The 10,757-nt window shown below is 33.1% G+C and overlaps 1 protein-coding gene across 1 annotated transcript; it reads right to left on the bottom strand.

The window, feature by feature from the left end:
• Nucleotides 1-4,079: 4,079 nt before the first annotated feature.
• On the bottom strand, nt 4,080-8,537 carry LOC130820911 (probable pectin methylesterase CGR2). Its single transcript, XM_057686459.1, has 7 exons — nt 8,296-8,537; nt 7,494-7,674; nt 7,171-7,210; nt 6,584-6,613; nt 5,394-5,768; nt 5,020-5,075; nt 4,080-4,477 (listed from the first exon to the last, which is right to left on the bottom strand). Exons 2-7 carry the CDS (start codon nt 7,614-7,616, stop codon nt 4,325-4,327), a joined length of 777 nt encoding a protein of 258 aa, XP_057542442.1. The 5' UTR covers nt 7,617-7,674; nt 8,296-8,537; the 3' UTR covers nt 4,080-4,324.
• Nucleotides 8,538-10,757: the final 2,220 nt, after the last annotated feature.

Below are 10,757 nucleotides of genomic sequence, written 5' to 3'. Positions count from 1 at the left end.
AATCTTACTTATTTACTCATGTAATCATGTGAAAAACGTGAATGATGTTGGGCAAAGTAGGAAACGACCTGCCAAGTTCTATAGACGGTGCACAAGATGAATTTGCTCAATCTAAGAGAACTAAGGTTAGAAAGGTGAATAGGTGTGAATTGGATTTTTATTTAGAGGAAGAACCATTATCGGATGATGAGGATTTGGATGTCCTTTATTGGTGGAAAGTAAATACGAAGTATCCGACTTTGCAAAAGATTGCGAAAGATATTCTTGCCATTTCTGTTTCTTCCGTTGCTTCAGAAAGTGCTTTTAGTACCGGAGGAAGAGTTATTAGCCCTCATCGTTCAAGACTTCATTCACAAACTGTGGAAGCATTAATGTGTTTACAAAATTGGATGATGGAAGACATAAAAGGTAAAAGTCTAACTTTTATTGATTTAGTATTGGTTTTGTTTTTGATTGGTGATCTTAATTTGTTTTTGTTTTTAAAATCTTTTTCTAAGGTTCTTCGGAAGATGCTTATGCTTGCTCCACAGTAATTGATGATTTGGATGTTGATGAAGAACAACAAATAGATGCGATTCAACTAGTACGCTTTAACTTTAATGGATTTATTTTGATTTACTTTTTCTTTATTGAAAAACTAACTTATACTTGTTTGATATTTCCTTTAGGATCTTGATGAAGTTGAAGAAGATTGATCAAAATTGATTGTAATTTTTAATGTTATGGAATATAAACTATGTTTCTCATTTAGTCTTTTACATTGGATTTTTAATTATGTATTTAGACAAGTGTTTTTTACGTTTTAGTAATTATTTTGTATTTAAATTTCATGGACTCGAACAAGTGTTTGTAATACGATAATAAGTTGCTTACAAAAATACCAAAAAACTCGAAAAATGTTCAATTTTGACAAATCAAAAAGGCTTTGTATAAGACCCATTAAGGACCCTAGATCCTGTCAGATCCGTAGGGTCCGGGTCTGGGTCTGAAAATTTTCGGACCCTTAGGGTCCGGATCCGGTTCTGGATCCAAAAAAAATAATAGGGTCCGGGTCCGGGTCTGGCCAGACCCGCCCCATGACCATCCCTAGTCGCACATATACACCCGCGCTATTGTCTTTCTTAAAAGACCACTCAACTACAAGGCCCGAGTTAAAATGTTGCAATGCTTTTAAAAAGCGTGGAAAAAGTGAGTAAGAACCTTTCCAAGTTTCATATATGGACAACAAGGCTTGTTGCTTAGCACACCACACTCACTTATAATTCACTTCTACACCAAAAACAATTTTTAACCGTCTGCTGTACGACAGATACCTTAATGGATAGGTCTTTAGCAACATAATTTCTAATGACATTGTTAATGACAGAAGATGTCAAGTGAATGTGTCCAGCCGAGATGGTGTCACTACCCAAAACATAAGACCCATGCTTACCCTTGTACGTAACAATATGCCATGAAGATGAATATGAATCAAGCGTAGCCCTAAGTCTCCACGAACAGCCCTGCTCACACTTCAAGGTAAGGACAGTTTGGTTTGAGGTCTCCGTTCTATACTCCACATTTCTACGAATATGATACACTCTAATAGCTTCTAACAACGCTTCCTTACTATCAAACATCATACCCTTCTCCAATTCTCCTTCTTCGAGTGGTATCACAAGCCCACGTATTGCAAGAGTTGTCCTCCACGTACTCATTTAGAGGTGGACATAGGGCACAAGGTGTAGGAGCAATGATTGTAGGAATGTTGCCTAGGGTTATGTCATTTGCTAGTGCATCCTCATCGACATCTACATCATCCTTAGAAGGATCGTCAATGAGCTCATTACTCTCATTTTCATCATCCCAAGGTTCCATCTCATCACTTTCTCCTAAGTTAACTATTGAGTCAATTGGAACTTGATTTGGAGGGGGTTGAAAAAGAGTACAAGATGGGGACGGAACAAAAGGATTTTGAGTTTCTTGAATTGATATAGGTATAGGGGTAGGAGTAGGATTAGATGCAACTACATTCCCTAAGGATACTTCTTCTACATATAACTCAAAAGAGGGAATTTGGGTGGACTTTGAATGCTCCCACATAGCATCTATAGCCTCATCATCCTCCACTCATTTCCAATTTAAAGCTTATATTTATGGTACTTCTAGTGGGATCCAATCCAATATAAAACGTTTAAATTGATTCAAATCCATGTTCGAGTTGCATACAAACAACCTACGCCTTCCCCCAACATAATAAACTTTGCCACTACTTTCTCGAATAGAACCATTCCAAAAACATACTATAGTGACGCGAAATGATGTCATTTTTACATAAATACAAACAAAATCAACATCATCATCAACTTTACGCCCATACAAGTACATTGTATTCATTTGATTATAATCTTTTTGGTCTATAAATTAATAAAGTCCATAATGTAACTAATTTCATATATATATATATATATATATATATATATATATATATATATATATATATATATATATATATATATATATATATATATATATATACATATATATATATATATATACATATATATATATATATACATATATATATATATATATACATATATATATATATATATACATATATATATATATATATATACATATATATATATATATACATATATATATATGTATATACATATATATATATATATATATATATACATATATATATATATATATATATACATATATATATATATATACATATATATATATATATACATATATATATATATACATATATATATATATATACATATATATATATATATATACATACATATATATATATATATACATATATATATATATATATATATACATATATATATATATATATATATATATATATATATATATATATATATATATATATATATATATATATATATATATACATATATATATATATATATATACATATATATATATATATATACATATATATATATATATATATACATATATATATATATATATACATATATATATATATATATATATATATATATATATATAATGCACATAAAATTCAACTAATAAATCAATTAATAACAAGATCAAAATTTCTAATAATAATATAATGTTCATAAAATTCAAATAGTAAGTCAATTAATAAGTTCATAAATGATATTTCTAATAACAACATCAAAATTTCTAATAATATATAATGCACATAAAATTCAACTAATTCAATATACTCATCAACAATAATACTTCAAAAGACAACAACATAAAGCTATGAAAACAATTAAACATTACCTTGAACAATTATGGATGATTAAGAAAAGTGTTGATTTTAGAACTAGTAACCTACATTTGAGAAAATAACCAAACTTCATCAAAACCCTAAAAAACGATATATATACTCAAAAAAAACGCATAAAAAATTACCTTTGTGCAAGTTAGAATATCCCAAACTAAATTTGAAGTGCCAAATTGAAAGAGGAATGTAAGAATTGATGGATTGAAGCTAGTCTAATAGTGGTTTTTGTAAGGGGAATGTCGAGTTGTTTAAGCTAGGGTTTTGAAATTGGGGAAAATGGAAAAGAAAGGAGCTGCTGGTGTAATTATAGGCGATGCGTTTCGCAGTTAGTAACTGCGAACAGGGTTAAACAAGTTAGCTGCTTTGTTTTTTTCACCTGTTCGCATTTAGTAACGGCGAACAGTCCAAACCACAAGTTTGAAAATTACACTTATTTTTGAAAATAAATTGAAACTTATCTTATTTCGTGCATTTTTTTGATAAATTAGCTTATTGATTTCAATTTTTCCAATACATGTCTCCAAAGAAATCAACAATTAAATAAGCCCACAATGTGCTCATTCAAGCTCCTCATGTGCTCATTCGAGCACACAACCTCGTTACAACCCCCTCTTTGCTTTCATGAAGCACCACAATCCAGCCACTCAATTCCTTTGCACTTTCATCACCTCCCTCAATGAGACATACCATAGATTGAGCTATAAAGCGATCATTATCACTTCCAACATTTGGTGATTTGACACTTACACTAACCAAAAACAAAATTAATCATCCGTAAATGATAGAACAAATGGAAAGAACATTGTAAATCAGCCATTTCAACTATGGAATTAATAAATATTGCACCTTGATTGATAAATATTGAATGTATGAATTTGTAAAATCGTGGATAAAACAACAAAAGGTGATTTGTATCAACAATAACCTACATCACCAACTAATACTACACATTGTGTATACTTTCCCTCTTTACTGCTAGTGTTGAAGCACTCTTTTCTTAGATGCACCCAACACCTAAAGAAAGCTGAAGATCTTCCGTCAATGAAACGATTTGAGGTGGAAAACTTGGCAGCTTGGCTTGGACGACAATTTGGTGCTAGCCTGCTCAAACTTCTTGGCAGCAGCTTCATTCACCTCTAAGCCAATCTGAACGAAGAATCGCACCCACCAGGACTGACTGCGCATTTTAGCCTGCAACAAAACCGAGAAAAAGAATTGTCACTCCGTAGAAAAACTAAAAATTCAGCATCTCAACAACGTGCATGCTAAGAAAATACTAGACCTGCACCTAGACCTATCGGAAAAAAATACACAACTAAAATCTCAAAATACCAAAAGCGCATAAAAGGTTGAGGCGAAAATGCACTTCAACATGACCGTCGATTAGCATGTGCAAAGAGGTCTACCGCACAGGGCCCCATTATTATCAAAGGGGCCCTAAAAATCCAATTTCATACTTAATTGATTTATTGTTTCAATTACCGCAAAAACATGAATGTTATTTTATACGAGAGTAACCAAGTAATAAAGATCCAAATATTATAAGTGTAATCAATGGAGAGATTTTATCATATACTATTATTTTGATTTTTTTTTCTTTTGAATTGTAAGGGTCTATAACATAAATTTTGCACAGGGGCCCCAAAATTTACGAGACGGCCCTGCATTTCAACACCAGAGATTTAGAATGTATGATATGGCTTTCGGTTTTTATGCAGACAAAAAGCACTCACCGGACGTCCAAATTTGGATAACTCCGTAACTCTAGCTCTCTGCTGCCCGGGGTAACCTACAAATAAACATACAGCGAAATAGGTTACTAAACAATATTTGGATAGGGTGAACCTTCAGACACTTGTAACCAGCATCAATGGATTACAAAAGTTTATTACAGTTTCACCCGGTGTCACATGATTCGCTAATCTCCTTACGAATCGTAAATCGAAAAAAGATAATTATGATCGGTTTTGGGCTATTCTTGGTCAAATTTGGGCGAATCGCGAATCATTACAGGGCCAAAGATGAATTGATATTATTACTTCAAAGACATTATTTTTCGAAGCAGCAATGCATTTCAGAAATAAGGAGGAAAAGGATGCAGACCAACCAGTAAATATGACAAGGCCATCAGCAGCCACTCTAGCCAGCTCTGGAAGAGTTTTATTGAGATATTTTGGTGAGAGGTAATCTAATGCATCCGATACAATAACCAAAGAAAATGAATCTGATCTATACGGCAATGGGAATTTGATATCAGCAACACGCACAATGCCTTTCCGAACAAGATTTTTGCAGCTTGGATCTGCGTCCTCAAGGTCATATGGTTCCACGCCCCAAGCCTCTGTATCATCTTCTTTTAACAACTTTGAGACCACTGAACAGGTCTCTGGTCCAATATGCAAGACCTTGTGCATGGCATTACCATAAGCTTTATTCAGAAGAGGTATCGCCTTCTGAAGCTCTAGGGTTCCGGAAAACTCACCTGCAAAGAAGCAAATAAGTTAACCTCAGAAACATATTAATTCATTCAGAACAAAGGTGGAAAGTAGTCATTGACTTATAGTCGACACTCATGGTTCCAGCTATATAGATAACAGGCTATCATCATCAGCAGCAGCACCATCATCACACCCGGTGTATCCCGCTCATAGGAATTGCGAGCAGGGTCTGGGGAGGGAAGGAAGGCGGCAAGCCGGCAACTCATACCCATAAAGGAGAGTGCGGTCAAAGAGTCTCCGGCTCGAGAAAGATCCACATATGAATACTTATAAAAAATAAAAATAACTAGGTAAAAACCAATAAAAGATTGCTATGTAAAAAGGCAAAGGCAAAGATGGCAGTCTAAACATTTACAATCATGATTTCAAGAAAAACTCTCTGGCGATCACCTTCTCTATTTCTGAGGGGCAAAAAAAGAGGGGCAAAAAAATATTGCAAACTCCTCAAACTCCATCAATAGTAGGATTCACAATGGGTTACTGTCATTAGTTTGTTTATCAGAAAAACATGACTACATGTGTGCTTAAAGCAACATTGAGCAATATGAGCTATGAACAAGCACCTAAAGTTGCTTAATATCCAAAAGCAAATACATAATTGTTAAACAAACATAGCAAGATAATTCTTTCAATAACAGACGACTTCTCATACAATTCAAATCAATCAATAGATAAATTACAAACACAGAAGAAATTTATAAAAGTCTAACTTATGATCAATCGTGTAACAAAGTAATCAAGGTAACCAACGTAAAATGACAAAGCATATAACCAGCCAGAGATAAGTAAGAGTATGTACCTTCAATCCCGTTAACAATCTCTTTTTTACCTGCAAGATACAAGCAATTGAATCAAAAAATGATCAAGTACAATAATAGAAGGCAATGCGAGAGTTGATGACATTCACTACGAAATGGAGATCGACTGAAAAAATGAGCAGCATAGTAAACAATGGACATCCATTCTGCAATGGTAAAAAAATCACAAGCTAGCTTTCCTGGTAGAATTATGACCCAAGGAAATTTACCCATGTTGGAAAAACACATTAACTCCACCAAAGCACAAAAAGATAGCAAGTGACGCTTAAGCTTTTCTAAATGAACAAAATAGAAAATTCAAAGATTACTTCACAATTGGATATTCGATTGAATATGATCATGACATAACCGTGAAAAAACCCATGAATATGAAGGGTAAGGAAACATCAAACATGTCACCAAACACATCCATCTTGCTAAAAGACTAAGATATAGAAACTGAATTGCAATTTAATATGGTCTAATACAGACTAAATAGATTATGACAATTGTATATTTGTTCAACACGATCACATATCAGTCATATAATAATACAATTGGGAATGAAGAGGTTAAATCCGAAATGCACCTGAGCCACTGTATATGTATCCAAGAATAAGAAATATACCCTGTAAACAGAAAAAACACAACAAATACAGAGTTAAAAGAAACTCAACATTCATTTCAATTCATCTAAACAAATAGAAAAACATACATAAGAAGTCCTAGTTAATTGAAGAATGGTATTTCAAGGACTAAAGATCGAGTTCAAAAATACAAATTACTCCCTCTATCCCATAATGTATGTCCAATTTGATCTGAAAACATCTCACATATTGGATCAAAACGAGCAAACATTAAGGGATAGAGGGCATAGTATAACAAAGCTGTCGATGAAAGCCAGCAACAAACCAGTGCCACAAGGGTAACAGACACCAATGGAGACGAACGTGTCTTCGATGGGAACGCTCCTACAAGAGGAAACCCTCCATTGCCCACCAAACGGCGTGCGGGATTTACAGGTCTCCTCGACATAGCTTCTTGGTCTTTACTATGAAATCAAGTGTATTTATTGATACCAATCTACCTGCCACTGAAAAAGGATGAAAATAACACAACATGAGCTTAGCTACAATGAATTTCTAATAAAAGTACATCAAAAAAAAAAATTATGATTAGAAGCATCACATTTTATCAATACAACCATAAGAAAGATCAGATCTTTGATTAAGTATTGATTTACCCAGCTCACATTAACTACAAACTAAGACTATTAGCCAATTTCCCATCAAAGAAAGGATATAAACAGATTCATACATAAATAAATCACACATACTATTTCACTAAAACAAGCCCAGTAATTCACTTCCTACAAATACTAGTGATTTTTACAAGCAAATGACAAACAACCCTTTTTAGTAGCCAATAGTCTGATTATCAATCAAGTAGCGAACTAAAACCTTCAGAATTGAACATGGTAGTATAGATCTTATAAAATAAGAAGGTTAAACAATAAAAAGAATCTCCGATAGATTCACTCCTAAATACTTGACCATGTAAAAATGTCAATTAAAAAATAATGTTAGAGCAGAGTCAGATCCAATCATCCAAAACAAAAAATTAAAAAACAGAAAAAAGGAAGCAATCCCACAATTAATTTCCCATTTCCCCAATTGTACAAAGAAATAGAAATTACAGAAGGGATTGAGTTTACCTATATTATAAGATCAAAGAATGTGATACAACACAAATTAAACCAAAAATGGAAATTTTTCCTGCAATAGGATCCAGATCTAGTTAAATATCCTATTATCAGTAGTATATAATTGTGGGTTGTTGATTATAATCTAGTTTTTGTGTCGGGAAATAATTTGAAAAAGTGGGAAAGATTTTGAGAGTGAGTGAGAACAGAAGGGAAAAGAAAGAGAGATAGAGCGCGTTTGTATGGAATATAAAAATGGAAGAAAGAAGAGAATTTATAAAAATGGAATATAAGTGCCACGGCCCACGGTAATGGATGGGGCTGTAAATTCGGTTAAGGTCGGGTTTTGTCGGGTTTAAATATTTTTGGATTCAGATTTTTTCAGGCTACGTGGCACTTTGGATCGGGTCAGTTTAGGTATGGGTCTATGTCGGGTTAATACCACACTGGATCGGTTTCGGTTTCCATGAGGTCAATTTCAGTTCGGATTTATATCGAATTAGGTTAATACAATTCGGATCCAAATCGGTATACTGCAGGTTGAATCGAGTTCGATTAGACTACGGGTCGGGTCATTTTTAGTTATATGTTAACGTCAAATCGGATTATTTTGGGTTCGAGTTGACTTCGAATCCATTATATCATTTGGGGTTCGAGGTGACTTTGGATCCGTTTTAGAACTGTGCATTTGATTATTCTTCGAATTTTAGTCGGTTATATAACTTATATCCAAGCGTCCAATCATTCCCACTTCCCGCACTCCTTCCTATTATTATTCCACTTCTAAAAAGTAAATGCTAACTATTTGTCAATTCACAACTTGTGTTTATTTTTGGATTCATCAATTACACTTTGAAGAAAGTGAAGTTAGAAGCTAACACTAAATGGCTTCTGTACTCATCACTACATAAGGTGTACATAAGGGGTAGATTATGGGTCACTTCGACTGGGATTATGTTGAGTATTCATCGGGGTTAAGATGGGTTAAGTCGAGTGAAAATCGAATTCGATTAACTATATTGTCTGATTAATCTCAGATGTGGATTATGGGTCACTCATGTGGGATTACATCGAATACCTATCAGGTTAAAGATGGGTGCGAGTTGTAACAGGTCGGGTGCAAATCAAGTTCGGTTAACCACATCGTCGAATTAACATCGGTTGTGGGTTGTTCTCAAGTCGGGTGTTGGTCGGTTATGAGTCTAAAATAATCGGGTTTATTTTGGGTTATAGGTAACCATCAGGTCAAGTTTCGGTCGATTACAGGTCACCACACCTCGAGTCAACCAACGGGTCGGATACAGATTGCACTTCGAACATACAAATCGGCTCTATTTTTTTGCAGCCCTAGTAATGGGAATGGGGGGTCTTATCTTATTTTAAATTAGAACTATGCACTTCTTAGTTCTCACTAGGAGTACTATGCTCTAGTGTCGGCGTAGGATCACTTTCTTGTATTTGAAGGGTTCTCCCCCATAGGCTAATAGTATCTTAGTTCTTGACTAGACATGTGAATCCAATCATGCTAAAATCAAAATGGTTATTCTTAGAATTACTGAGAATCGGTCCGATCGGATCAATCACCATTAGGGTAGGACTTAGACCAGTCGGATCAATCACTATTAGGGTCGGACTGAGCAGATCAATCATTATTAGAGTCGGGCTGGTTAGATCAATCACCATTAGGAACCCTATAATATTTTTAAAATGTATTTAGGATTATGTAAAAGTATGTTTGAGGTTGACCCTAGACCTGCTAGACCCTAAGAATCTGGGTCCAATAAAAAAATTAGGATCTAAATTTGGGTCTAATTGAACCCGACCCAAATCCGAACAATATCCTTCCTTGTCACTTATTTATTAATGAAATGTAAAGTAGTTGAAATCGAAAGCTAAATATTTCTAATATTAACTATTATTGCAAATGAAGTAAATTAATGTTAAAATGTTGACTTGACAAAGAAAACATAATTGAATATTTTAAAATGTGTACTTGTTGGAAAATTATAATTATAATTATAAAATAAAATATACAATATATGCAATTATATGATTGTATGTTTATCACTTATTATTAAAATATATTAATTACTAAACTACGCGAGCATCAGCATTGGCAACAACTAAAAGGGTTTGTTTAGGAGGATAACTTTTAAATCTCAAGGTTTAGAAGTAAAAAAAATAAATGTATGAATTCTTTTTCTAGAGGCCTTTAATTCAAGAAAAAATTATGCAAAATAATTTAATTATTTATTAATTTTCCTTTAATAATTTCATTTATACAAGAAGTTAATTTGTATAAAAAATTAAAAAGTAAAAACAATTAAATTATAAAAAAAATAAAAAAATAAAAATTAAGTATATTTTTTTTTGAATTTTCTTTTTTTTTAAATTTTATAACAATTGACAACCAATCATCACTTGGACAACAATGTTGTTAGGTAGATGACACAAAAAATTAAGATTATTTACGG

The sequence above is a fragment of the Amaranthus tricolor genome, chromosome 8, assembly GCF_026212465.1.
Source record: "Amaranthus tricolor cultivar Red isolate AtriRed21 chromosome 8, ASM2621246v1, whole genome shotgun sequence".
Lineage (NCBI taxonomy): Eukaryota > Viridiplantae > Streptophyta > Magnoliopsida > Caryophyllales > Amaranthaceae > Amaranthus > Amaranthus tricolor.
Note: the sequence above shows the minus strand (reverse complement) of the source record. Positions and strands in the feature narration are given on the sequence as shown.